The sequence below is a fragment of the Neovison vison genome, chromosome 13 (assembly GCF_020171115.1).
Source record: "Neovison vison isolate M4711 chromosome 13, ASM_NN_V1, whole genome shotgun sequence".
Classification (NCBI taxonomy): Eukaryota; Metazoa; Chordata; class Mammalia; order Carnivora; family Mustelidae; genus Neogale; species Neogale vison.
This window is the reverse complement of record NC_058103.1, coordinates 129004791-129019135: the sequence shown is the minus strand read 5'-3', so window position 1 is coordinate 129019135 and position 14345 is coordinate 129004791. Positions and strand designations below refer to the sequence as shown.

At 41.2% G+C, this 14345-nt stretch overlaps 1 protein-coding gene across 1 annotated transcript in view; it reads right to left on the bottom strand.

Annotated features, from left to right (window-relative positions):
* NIPA1 (NIPA magnesium transporter 1) overlaps positions 1 to 13457 on the bottom strand; it is an 85366-nt gene extending 71909 nt beyond the window's left edge. The window contains exon 1 of the mRNA XM_044232190.1: positions 13295 to 13457. Coding sequence (XP_044088125.1) covers positions 13295 to 13457 — 163 coding nt within the window. The remainder of the gene's footprint in view (positions 1 to 13294) is intronic.
* Between the last annotated feature and the right edge of the window lie 888 nt (positions 13458 to 14345).

The following is a 14345-nucleotide window of genomic DNA, read 5'->3' as shown; positions in this document are numbered from 1 at the left end:
AATTGAATAAAACCCACACTTTCCATTTAGATTCTTGCAACTGTATCATATGTAATAGTATCACTTTTTCTACATTTTGGTCAAATAAATTTTTACATAAACTATAAAAAAAAGTGTGCAAAGAATACTTATATTGGACGAAATAGACTAAAACAAAGTCTGTAACAAGAGACAAAGAAAGACACTATATAACACTAAAGAAAGCAATCAACAAGAATATACAACAATTGTAAATATTTATGCACCCCACATGACAGCACCCAAATATATAAAACAGTTAATAACAAACATAATGGAACTAATTGATACTAATTGATACAATAGTAGGGGACATTAACATCCCACTTACATCAATAGACAGATCATCTAAAGAGAAAATCAAGGGGAAAATGGTGTGAATGACATACTGGAAGGTTTGGATTTAATAGGTATATTCAGAATACTGCATCCTAGAACAGCAGAATACACATTCTTTTCAAGTGCATATGGAATATTCTCCATAATAAATCACATATTAGCCAACAAAACAAACTGCAACAAATTCAAGAAGACCAAAATCCTACTATGCATCTTTTCTGACCACAATGCTATAAAACCAGAAGTCAACAACAAGAAAAAATTTGGAAACACCTAAGATACACGGAAGTTAAGTAACATGCTATGAAACAATGAAAGGGTCAGCCAGGAAATCAAAGAAGAAACTAAAAAGTATGTGGAAACAAATGAAAATGAAAACGAAAACACAACAGTCCAAAACCTTTGAGATGCAGCAAGCAGTTCTAACAGGGGAAGTTTATAGCAATACAGGCCTATCTTAAGGAGCAAGAAAAATCCCAAAAACAAAAACAAAAACAATACAACCTACCCTTTCTAGCACCTAAGGAAGTTAGAAAAAGAATGACAAACAAAACCCAAAACCAGAAGGAAGGAAATAATAAAGATCAGAGCAGAAATAAATGATATAGAAAATAAAACTAAAAAACAAACAAACAAACAAAAAAATAGAACTGATCAATGAAACCAAATCAATGAAAACAACAGACACAGATGACTGAGCTGGTTCTTTGATAAAAAAATTAATACAATTGATAAACTTCTACCTAGACTTATTAAAAAAAAACAAAGACTAAAAAAAAACAAAAATTACAAATGAGAGAAGAGAAGTAACAACCAACATATAGAAATACAAACAATCATAAGAAAATATTATGAAGGGGTACCTGGGTGGCTCAGTGGGTTAAGCCTCTGCCTTCACCAGAGTTCATGATCTCAAGGGTCCTGGGTCTGAACTCTCTGCTCAGCAGTTCCCCCCCCCCCAACCTGACTCTCTGCCTACTTGTGATCTCTGTCTGTCAAATAAATAAGTAAAATCTTAAAAAAAATTATGAAGAACTATATGCGACTACCTAGAAGAAAACGATAAATTCCTAGGAACATATAAACTACCAAAACTGCAACAAGAAGAAACAGAAAATTTGAACTAACTGATAACCAAGAAGGAAAGTGAACTACTAATCAACAATCTCCCAACAAACAAAAGCACAGGGCCAGATGTCTTCACAAACAAAATCTACCAAGAATTAAAGAGGAGTTAATACGAATTCTTCTCAAACTGTTCCAAAAAAGGAAAAGGAAAGAAAACTTTCAAATTCATTATATGAGGCCAGCATTACCTTGAGACCAACACAGGATAAAAATAACACTGAAAAAGAGAAGTACAGGGGCGCCCGGGTGGCTCAGTGGGTTAAAGCCTCTGCCTTCAGCTCAGGTCATGATCTCAGGGTTCTGGGATCAAGCCCCGCATCAGGGATCTCTGCTCAGCAGGGAGCCTGCTTCCTCCTCTCTGCCTGCCTCTCTGCCTACTTGTGGTCTCTCTCTCTCTGTCAAATGAACAAATAAAATCTTTTAAAAAAATTAAAAAATAAGAATAAAATTTTTAAAAAAAGATAAGTACAGGCTAATATTCCTGATGAGCATGGATGCAAAAATCCTCAACAAAACGCTAGCAAACCCAATCCAACAATACATTAAAAAAATTACTCAACACAATCGGTGAGATTTATTCCAGTGTTGTAAGGGTGGTTCAATATTCCGAAATCAAAGCGATACACCACATTAATAAAAGAAAGGATATGATCCTTTCAATAGATGCAGAAAAAGCATTTGACAAAGTACAACATCCATCCATAATAAATACCTACAACAAAGTAGGAATACAGGGAACATACCTCAATATAATAAAGGCCATCTATGGATCAATAGATGAATGGATAAAGAGGATGTGGTATGTATATATGTAATGGATTATTATTTAGCCATTAAAAGGAATTAAATCTTGCCATTTGCAAGGACATGAATAGAGCTAGAAATTATAAGTGAAATAAGTCAGTCGGAAAAAGACAAATACCACATGATTTCATTCATATGTGGAACATAAGAAACAAAATAAACAAGCAAAGTGGGGGGCGGGGGGGGGTGCAGAAGCAGGTGAGACAAACCAAGAAAAAGGACTCTTAATTACAGAGATCAAACTGATGGTTACTAGAGGGGAATAGGGTAGGCATAAGTTAAATAGGGGTTGGGGAATAAGTACTTACCACTTGTGATGAGTACCAGGTGATTTTTGGAATTGCTGTATCACTATATTGTATATCCGAAAGTAATATAACACTGTATGTTAACTAACTAGAATTTTTAAAAAAATTTTTTTAAAAGTTACACTTTATAACACTTAAATTTTCTGTTCTTCCAAATGCATTATTAAGAAAATGAAAGGCAAGCCACAGAAAAAGATTTTCAATTCCTAAATCTGACAAAGGACTTGTATCCAGAATATATGTATGTACACATACATATATATGGTGCATGTGTATATACACAAACAATAAATAATAAAAAGATACAATCCAATAAAACATAGGCAAAACTCCTTAAAAGACACCTCACTAAAGAGCATATACAAATGGCCAATAAACTCATTAAAAGATACTCAATATTGGGGCACCTGGATGGTACAGTTGGTTAAGCAACCCACTCTTGCTTTTGGTTCAAGTCGTGATCTCAGGGCTGTGGGATCAAGCCCCATGTCAGGGTCCACGCTGAGTGTGGAATCTGCTTGAGATTCTCTCTCCCTCTGCCCTTCTAGCTTGTGTGCACACACACGTTCAATTTCTCTCTCTCTCCCTCTCTAATAAATCTTTGAAAAAAAGACACTCAATATCATATGGTATCAGGGAAATGCAAATGAAAGTCACGAGATTCCACTATACACTCACCAGAAAGGCTCAAGTTAAACAGGTGAGGTCACAAAATGTTGAAGAGAATGTGGAACACCTGAAACCCTCATACACTGCTAATGAGAACATAAAATGGTACAATTATACTGGGGAAATGCTTAGTAGTTTCTTAAAATTTAATTAAATACCTACTCCATGATCCAACATTATTACTCCAAGGCACTTACTGGAAAGAAATGAAAACATTTTGCTTTAAAAAGAATTATGTAAGAATTGTCATTGCAGCTTTATTCAAATAGTAAATATTTGGAAACAACCAAAATGTACATCACAGGAAAATGAATAAACAAATTATGGTATATTCAAACAACGGTACACTATTAAGCAATATAAGAAATGTACTATTGATAAACACATCATGATGAATCTTCAAACCATGCTGAACCAAAAAAAAAAAAAAGTAGATGTAAGAAAATACATACTGTATGAATCCACTTATACGAAGTTCAAGAATAAGCAAAACTAATTCACACAGGTAGGTATCAGAAGAGTGGGGAGGATAGAATGAAAAAGGACATGAGGGAACTTTCTAGTGTTATGGCAGTAATCATTACTGAGGTGTTGGTTACACAAGTATATTTGTCAACACTCATCAAACTGTACCCTTATGATATGTGCAGTTTACTCTATGTAATTATACTCCAATATTTTTAAAAAATAGTTTATAAACAATACTTAAACTTTTAGGTTGTCCCACACAATGTTGACTATAATGCATTAACTTCTGTGATAAAGATTCTCTGTTTCTTCAGAAAATGACATTCTGTGTTTCCAAAGGAGAATTAATGTGGTATATATCAACACATTCTCCTTTCTCATCCTACTCCCTCCAGGAAGCTCACTGCAATAGTTGTAATCTATTTCCTTGCTCTGCCCATCTATTAAGTATTTACTAGAACCATCAGGTACACAGTCCTTAGTGAATACCAGACTTAAAAGGATTCCCAAGGCATGGTTTCTACCCTTAAAGAGCATGCACTTTCTCCTTGCCATAACTGCAGAGCTTTCTCTCCCAGTTTTTTCCTCACACAGATGGAGGCTGCCCCCGACACACCTTGAGGGCAGAGAAGCCAAGGTAGTTGATTCCTGCATTCATGAAGGTAGATGTCAGATATTTATACCTGTACTAGTGTGCTCTACTGATGTGAACAGAACAATCTAGGATAATGAGCTCTCAGTCATGACTACTAGAATGGAACTATAACAGAGATAAGCCAAAATTGTGGAAAATGAAATTTGGGCATACATGTTTTCATTTCTACTACTTTTAAACATGAGCATTCCTCTCAAGCACTGCCAGTGGGAATGGAATAGATATCATGTATTTTTTTCATGGAAATTAATTTAGCTTATAAGAACATCACTTTCAAAATTCTATTGCAAGGGAGCTACCCAAAGGAACTAACCCACAAAGATTTAGATGTAAGGATATTCAATATAACATATTACACAAACAAAGAAACTAGAAACACCCATGTCCTACAAAAGGAGAATGGTAACATTTATACAGCCACTGAATATTTTTTCAAAGAATATTTAACAACATGGGATGAATTCATGACAGATGGAGCATAACCACAGGATATAAAGTGACACACAGAGCACAGACTCGTGTATGTTCTGTCTCATTTTTAAAAGTACATGTGATGGTGTCTGTTGGTGGGTATTAAGGAGGGCATGTATTGCATGGAGCACTGGGTGTGGTGCATAAACAATGAATCTTGGAACACTGAAAAAATAAAATTAAATTTTAAAAAAAGACTACAGAAAAAGTACATTTGATGGACATTAAGGAGGACACATGATATGATGAGCACCGGGTGTTATACACAACTGATGAATTACTGAAGACTACATTTGAAACTAATTATGTACTAAATGTTGTCTAATTGAATTTAAATTTTTTAAAAAGTACATGAAGAGATGTACTACCTAAGAGCAATATATGGGCCAAAATTGGATCTTGATTCTTTTTTTGGATCTTGATTCTAAAGATAAAGTGAGGGAAAACTTGAGATAATCACAGAATATTAAACACTGATCATGACAGTATTAAACAAAGATTGTTAAATTTTAAGTTCAATAAATATATTATGTTTTTATTTAAGAAAGAGATACTTAGTGAAATATCTAGATGAAATAGTATTCCACCTGAAATTTGGGTAAAAAATTCTACTGGGGTGGGGGTGAGGGGATGGCCCTTGAGGTGTAGATCAAATAAGAATGGCCAAACTGATGATTGTTGAAGCTGAGTGTTAGGTACCCTTGGGGTCTACTACACTATTTTTTCTATGTATGTGTTTGATATTTTCCAAAATAAAAAATGGGGTTTTTTGAGATTTTAAGGGTACATATATTTTTGGACTATCTGATGGGTGGTGTTTATTACTCTATACCCTAAATCAGTGTTAGATATATTTTGTATGTTGAAATTTTTCATTAAAATTCTATTTTGAAAGATAATTATTGAAAGTGACTAAGAAGAGGGGCACCTTGGTTGGCTCAGGTAGTTGAGTGTCTGCCTTCGGCTCAGGTAATGATCCCAGGGTTCTGGGATAGAGCCCCACATTGGGATTCTTGCTCGGAGGGGAGCCTGCTTCTCTCTCTCCCTGCTGCTCCCTCTGCTTCTGCTCTCTCTCTACCAAATGAATGAATAAAATCTTTAAAGAAAAAAAAAAAAGAAAGAAAGTGACGAGGTATAAGTACACCCTAAATATAACAGCAGTTATCTCAAGTTGAGGAGGTGATACTTTTTACACTCCTATTCATAGTTTTATGTACTTCCCAGATTTTAAACAATGACCAAAAACTCTACAGTCAGGAATAAGATGCTTTTTTAAAATAACATGACTATGCCCAGGTTCTGGGAATTCATGATACACTCTGCTGAATAATTACATCACCCTAAAGAGCTCTGATTGGGCATGAACAAGCAAGGTAAACCCTCTGCCTGCCTGCTGTCTCCTGGGTCAAGGGCAATGTCTAAATGGGATCAATTCACAGTCACAAGTTCCTGGCACAGAAGTATTAGGTTGTGTGGGCCTAGGGCGTGTGAGATTGTGCATATTACTTTTTGAAAAGTGGTACTTTAGTTTGTATTCAAATTCCAATTATACAACGTTGTATGAGTCTCAGGTGTAGAATAGAATAGAACATTAGAACACCTCCATACATCAACTAGTGCTCATCACAAATGAACTGCTTAATCTCCATTAGCTATTTAATGTGAAGCGTAGTCTTTTCTAGTGCCTCGGGGTCAAAAAAAAATTTTTTAAGGACTGTTTACTCCCTAAGGACTTAATTAAAAGATTAAAATATAAATAACATATTTTATACTATATTTATAAATATTTTTGAGGGAAAAATATACTCTGTCCAACACGAGTCAATAAGACCAAGGGTATTTTGCTTCTATGAAAATAAAAATAAATTATTTTTCTAAGATTTAATTTATTTATTTAAAGAGAGAGAGAGAGAAAGGGAGAGAGACCACGAAGCAAAGGGAGGGGCAGAGGGAGAAAGAAAATCCCAAACAGACTCTGTGCTGAGCGTCCACTCCAGACTTGATCCCACAACCATGAGAGCATGACCCATGCCAAAATCAAGAGTTGGACACTTAACCAACTGAGCTACCCAGGTGCCCCAAGAATAAATTATTTGCCCTCGTGTCTTTGGGTATTACCCACACTTATAACTCAGTATCATATTACCAAATAAACTGTGAAGACCCTTAAAAGAAAAGCCTTATCCTCTGCAGGTGAAATTTGTCTGTCTTCCCCCTTATCTTCCCTACAGTGACCGGGGTAAAATAGATGATCTTCATAATCAGCATGAGCTGGGTTCAAATCCTGACACCAGCAGTCCCCACATCAGGTGCAAGCCTCAACTTTGTCTTCTGTATCACACCTCATTCTCTCATATATTCCCCTCCCACACTGAACCTGGCTAGGCCCTGAGTAAGCTAATAAAATGTGGCAAGACTTCTCAGATCAGGCCACAAATATCTACACAGCTTCCACTATGGTCCTGGAAGTTTGGTCTAGGAGAAACTACCCACTGTGTAAGGGGTCTGACATCTCTGAGATCACCATAGTGTAAGGAAGCCCAAGGTGGCAACATGTGAAGAGAATACATGGAGAGATGGAGGACAGGAGAAAGGAGGAAGGGGCAGAAAGAGAGAGGGGGGCTCAGCAAGCTGATGGATACATGAGTCTGGGACACCATGGGTCTTCTGTCAGTCTTCTTTATCTTCTCTTCTTATGCAAACAGTATCAGTTAAACCAGGGACAGGCTGCAGAGCTGCTCTCCTGCTACCTCTCACCATATTCCTTATCAATGCTCTCTCCTCAGGACTAGACAGAGATCAGATAGGTGTAGATGTTCAGATCTAGCGATAACTCTGGCCTCCTTTACTTAGTAGGGGCCACAGATAAATGAGGTTAGATTTAAGTAGACTGAAGAACATGCTGCAATTTTGTCAGGAAATATAAGGTTCAGTTTTACCCTCTTCACTCCACAGTTACTCATGGCCAGTCAGATAGCATTACTGAGTGTCCACCACATGCATCCCAAGTGGACAGGAGCTGTGCCCTGCCTGGACCAGCCAAGATCCAGGGGAACACAGACAAGTAAACAGGCCATCAACCCATGGGTTTCAGGGGCAGAAGGGTGTTGAGGACTAGTGCTAAGGAAGCACAGGGAAGAGACAACTGACCTCATTTGTCAAGATCTGGAGGGTTCACAGAAGCAGTGGACACTAACCACAGACCAAAGAGCTACATGAAGACAACATGTGCTTGTCTTGTCTTTGGGTGTAGAGGCACATGTGCTTAATTGTGTCTCTGGAGATGGCTGAAGAGGCAAGGAGAAAGCACACATATATACCATAGCCAGGGAAAATGCGCCCTTTAGAAATGAGGTATAGAAGGCTTGGGGTAACAGGTGGAACACCTGAATTACCAGTTTCCACTCTCACAAGACAACTCACTCAACTTCTGAATGTCTTAACAGTGTTACTATACCTCTAGGCTGTACTCCTCAGCAAGGAGACTTTGAAATCTGAAATGGATTTTTTCATTATGGTAAAATATACGTAACATAAAATTAAACATTTTTAAGTATGTGATTCTATGACATTAAGTACAATCACATTGTTGTGCAACCATTACCACCACTGATCTCCAGAACTTTCTCATCTTCCCAAACAGAAACAATGTACCCAATAAACACTAACTCTCCATTCCCTGCTTCCTGCAGTCCCTGCAACCTCCATCCTACTTTCTGTGTCTGTGAATTTGACTACCTACCTCATATGAGTGAAATCATAAAGTATTTGCCCTTTTCTAACTGGCTTATTTCACACAGCATATTGTCCTCAGTTTGATCTATGTTGTAGCATGTGTTAGAATTACCATGCCTTTTTTTTTTTTTTTTTTTTTTTTGGTGCAAAAAGGTGGTTTATTAGAGCACGGCGACAGGACCCATGGGCAGGCGGAGATGCGGCTGCCCCCAGTTGTTAGGGTAGGCGTGTTATACACCTTGCGGTTGGGGGGGAGGTGGTGAAGGGATGGGAGATTTCGACAGAGCTCTCACGTGCTAAGGTGGGCCTACAAGGTGCCGGGGGCGGGGGGGGGGGGGGAGTCCTTGCCCTCATGGCTTGATCAATGTCGTTTTAGGTCAGGCATTAACATCAAGATAGTTGGGAGATTCTTAGTGGGGTATTATGACCCTGCTATCATTTACATTCCCTTCTACCTCAGTCTCCTCCAGTTTATAGTGAGGAGGGGGACATTAGGGCTTCAGGAAATGAGAGTTATTTGCCTCTGGAAATTTGTGCTATTGATAAGGTAACCTCCCTGTTTAGATCTCTAGGATACCTGTAGAGCAAGGGAGATTCCTGTTCTGCCATAAAACGATAAATAGTTAACTTGCAGGGATCGCAATCCTGCAGAATAGAATTACCATGCTTTTTAAGCTAAATAACATTCTCTTGAATGTATATACCACAATTTGTTTAGCCATTCATCATCTGGATATTTGGGTTGTTTTTACCTTTTGCCTATGCTATATCCTTTTGTTCCCACTATAAATATGGGTGTACAAATATTTCTTTTTTTTTTTAGATTTTTTATTTATTTATTTGACAGAGAGAGATCACAGTAGGCAGAGAGGCAGGCAGAGAGAGAGGACGGGAAGCAGGCCCCCCGCTGAGCAGAGAGCCCGATGCGGGATTCGATCCCAGGACCCTGAGATCATGACCTGAGCCAAAGGCAGCGGCTTAACCCACTGAGCCACCCAGGCGCCCCACAAATATTTCTTCAAGACCCTGCTTCCATTTCTTTTGGATCTATACCCAGAAGTAGATTGGTGGATCATATAATAATTCTATATTTAATTTTTTGAGGACTCTCCATACTGTTTTTCATAGCAATTGCATCATTTTACATTCCCATGAATAGTGCACAAGAGTTCCAATTTCTCCACATCCTCACCTGTATTTGTGATTTTATGTTTTATTTTTACAATAACTGTGCTACATCTCTCTCACTTTCTAATGGGCATGAAATGGCATCTCTGGGTTTTTATGAAGATTTTAATTAATTTATTTATTTGACAGAGAGAGAAATCACAAGTAGGCAGAGAGGCAGGCAGAGAGAGAGGGAAGCAGACTCCCTGCTGAGCAGAGAGCCTAATGCAGGCCTCGATCCCAGGATCCTGAGATCATAACCTGACCGAAGGCACAGGCTTAACCCACTGAGCCACCCAAGCGCCCGATGAAAGGGATTTTAAAAAGATCAGCTGATTCATCCTGGTCTAGGGCATTCTATATACAATAACTTACTATGCACTTCTCCAAAGCCTGCAGCAAATTCAAGCACATGACTTTCCCGAGATTGCTTCCACAAAGCCTGTCTGAGGGCAGGATACCAGCCTCATGCCATCAGTCTCTTTGGGCATCCTCACCTATGCGCACAGAAATTCTAAAAGTTGTAACTGGCTTTCCACAAGTGCTTTCACACCCAATGATTACCTTGTTTCTCTCACTTAAGTCCTGCTTTAAATGGGTTCTAACACTGTAAACAATCTGTGTGTCCTCTTCCTTCTTCCCACGCAGAGTCCTTCCCAGGAGTCAGGCAGTCCCCCATGAGCTTGTATTGTGGAGAGTGCTCCTGGACTATCTGCAAACTCCATTCACTGGGAAGGGCCTTTCAAAAGTGTGTGAAAGCCTGTAACAGAGAAAGCCTTCCCCTAAAACCCCCAGTAGAAGGGCTGAGACTAGAACTTATCTCTCCTGAAGTTAAAACTCCAAAGAAATGCTCTCTTGTGGCAATTTGTTTAAAGTTGAAACTTTCAGGGGACACCTGGGTGCTCAGTCTGCCTTCGGTTCAGGTCATGATTCCAGGGTCTGGGATGGAGCCCCACCTCTGGCTCTCTGCTCAGTGTGGAGCCTGCTTCTCCCTTTCTCTCTCTCCCTGCTTCTCCTTCTCCCTCTGCCTGCCACTCCCCTGCTGTGTACTCTCTCTCACTCTCTCTGTCAAATACAGAAATAAAATTTTTAAAGAAAATAAAGGGGAAATTTTCAGTGAGACAGGTTTTTATAGTATAAGAAACTGACCAATCTCCTTTAATGCAGGAACTTGACCTCCTAGTACTTAGCTACCTCTTCATTCCTATCTTCTCCATTTCAGACATTTCATAATGGTCAACTCTGCTGCTTGTTAGCAGAGGTAGGAAAAGATTTTAGGGAGAGTAGATTCTAAAACTGCATATCCTCAGTACCTACAGTACCTGGCACATAATAAAAGCTTCATGAATATTTATTGAACAAATCAACACTAAATTTATCAAAACAAATGTATATGTCTGCCTTCCATCACTATGAGCAACCAACCTAACTTGAATCTGTGGCAGTGGGGGTAAGTGGCAAAGTATGAAATTAGCAAATATCACATTTTCACTTTTATTCATTTAAAGGCATAGTATGTAGTTATAAATAACAGAATCAGGGGCACCTGGGTGGCTCAGTGGGTTAAGCCTCTGCCTCCGGCTCGGGTCATGATCCCAGGGTCCTGCTCGGCAGGGAGCCTGCTTCCCTTCCTCTCTCTGCCTACTTGTGATCTCTATCAAATAAATAAATTAAAAATCTTTAAAAAATAAAAAAAAATAACAGACTCAATCATGGCTGGGTTTTTTTCTGGTTGATTTGTTTTTTATTTTCTTATTCACAATTCCCTCAAACACATAAGCTGAGCTGAAATAAAACTTAAGTTTTATTCAAAAAAATTTTTTTAATTAACTAAAGTCTATATTAAGGTTTCCTTAGATTTTCCCTAATATTGTCATGTGTCCTCATACTCCTCCTGTGACAGTCCCTCAGACTTTACAACCTTGGCAAAGGACTGGTCAGACATTTTGCAGGCTGTTCCTCAATCCATGTTCGTCTGATGTTTTTCTCATGGTGAGACTGGGGTTGTAGGTTTTTGGAAGGACCACCATAGAGGTGGAATTCTCCTCTCACACATCTTACCAGTAGGCACATGTGTTGCTTAGTTTTGAGTCACTGCAAACACTTAACACACACCTGAAGCCAATCAAATTGATACGTGCTCCCTGTGAAGTTACCACTGACAGATGAGTCTTCACATCTGCATCCTAAGGAAGTCATACTTGCTTTTATTTAGATTTTATGTAAACTTCAGTGTTTTCACTTCAAAGTTTAATTCTTTAAATGAATATCCCTGATTTTACATTGTCCTTTGAGATTACAGGCCCCTTTATCTCTTTCCTGAAGGGACTCCTGGCTCACCATTCAGGACACTCTGAGAAAGTTTCACCTATGATCTGGAATCAGAACTATCAAATGCATGACCTGGTGGTCTCGTTTTCCCCCAGAGAACTCTTAACACCATTCTTGTGAAAATACAGCTAACAACCACAAGTTTCTCTGTCCTTCTGGGAGCAGCATTTCTTTTCAGTTTCAAAGCATGCTACATTTTGCATTCAGTAAAGTGTCTCAGGCCTCTCTTAAAACAGAGGGACACTGGCAAAGAACTGTGCTACATCTCTCTCACTTTCCACATTACTAAGGAGTGGGGTTTGGTGGTGTATCCACCAGAGGAATACTAACTTGGTCCATTTTTTTGCTTTTAAAAAAAAAAAATCTGCCCTGCGCTTTCTTCACAGTAAAAGATCACTTGTAATCAGATGGCTCAAGTCTAAACTAGAGTGGCTCCATCAAGGACTCCAGGAACAGAAGCTAAAGCAAAGCACAGACCTCTTCCTTGACCCTGAGAGTGAGCCCCTCCTTGGCCCACCGGTCCCGCCCTGGCCTGCCCTAGTGCACAGTACTTATTTGGGCACTGGCGAGGCCACTGCGGGGGGGGGGTGGGGCCCAAATGAGCAGGTCTTGCTCTCCCAAGTGCACACGAGGCCAGGGCCACAGCCAAGGCTAAAGGGTCGTCTCTCCTTCTGGGCAAGCACTGCCCTTCGACCATTTCGGAAATAGATAAACGAGAAGGTTTCCCTAGCAGCGGGTGGATGCGGGTGACAGGGACACCTGGCTCCAATCGGAGGGCAGGTTGGTCGGCTGCGCGGCTGCAGAAGGAGTGGGAGGGTCTGGGAAGGAAGAAAGAAGTCAGCTAGACAAACCCTATCAGACTGAACAAGGCCTCTCCAGCCGCTAGGGAGGGAGAAAAAGCGTGGGGGACACACAACTACCAGGGCGCAGGCCGCTTCTGGAACTGCGGGTGGGCAAAACACGCCAGCCACTGTTACGCTTCTGGGGCGCAGGGCCGCGACCGTGCCTGCGTGCAGGTGGGCGAGGAGTCTCCCGCCCGCGCAGCGCGCCCCTCCGAGATGCTCCGCCTTCTCCCTGTGCCCGGCCCCAATTGGCGACCCAAACGCCCCCCAACTTGCGGCCGCTCCCCTTCCCACCGCCCGGCCGCTCTTCCCTCCACCCCCACCCGAACTCAGAGCACAGCCCGCGCGGCCCGCCCTACCTCGCCGCTTGGCGCGCACGATGCCCTTTTTCTGAAGCACGAACGTGGACCCATTCACCAGGCTCGACACGACGGCCACGCCCAGGCCAAGCGACACGGCGGCGGGGCTCGGGCTGCGCGCCCCCTCCCCGGCCGCCGCCGCTGCCGCAGCTGCAGTCCCCATTCCGCCCGCGCCCGCCCTCCGCGCCTGCGCCTGCGCGCCGCGTGCGCCCGGTCCGGAGGTGGGGGGGGGGGTGTGGACCCGGGGATCCGCTGGCACCGGACAAAGTGGAGGTTGGGGCTGGGATCTGAGCATCTGCGGGGCAGCGACGGAGTGGGGGGTGGAGAGATTTCCGAGTTCCGCCGAGGCGGAAAAGAGGAGGCGGGGAACTTGGGCTCCGCGACAAGGTTGCGGTGAGGGGACCCGGGGCTCGGCTAGTGGGGTTGGAGCCCGGGTTCCGCGGACCCGGAGATGGAAGATGGATCCGGAGCTCCGGGAGGACAGTGGGAGTGGAGAGGAGAGGAGTTGACAGTGAGAAAGGAATTGAGAGAGGGGAGTGATAGAAGGGGCGGTGTTGAGGAAAGGGAAAGGCGGTAGGAGGATGGGTGCAGGTAGCGTTCCCAGATTTGGCAAATGAAAACACAGGAAGCCCACTAAGTTTTATCTCAGATAAATAATTTTTTAGTATGTCTCCCATGCAATACTTGGGACCACCCCGGACCGGCAGGACGCAGCCTTTGCTGGGATCCCGATTCCCACAAAGCCTCTCGGCGGAGGCCAATGAGGAAATCTCTAGTAGGGCATGAGATACCTGGACGACTCAGCTGTAGACGCTCAAATGGATGACTGACCAGGGTGAAATCAAGCTGCTTCCACAATGGAGCAGTGAGCTTGTAACCGTACTAACTTCCCAATTTATTTTTAATAAAATATATCAAATTTCGGGAATGAGGTAATAGTTATTTAGAAATTACACAGTCCCACAACCCTAGCCTAATGACTATTTAGGTTTTTTCCCTTAGGTACACAATTTTACATATTTACAATTACAATATATAAAATATCCATTTT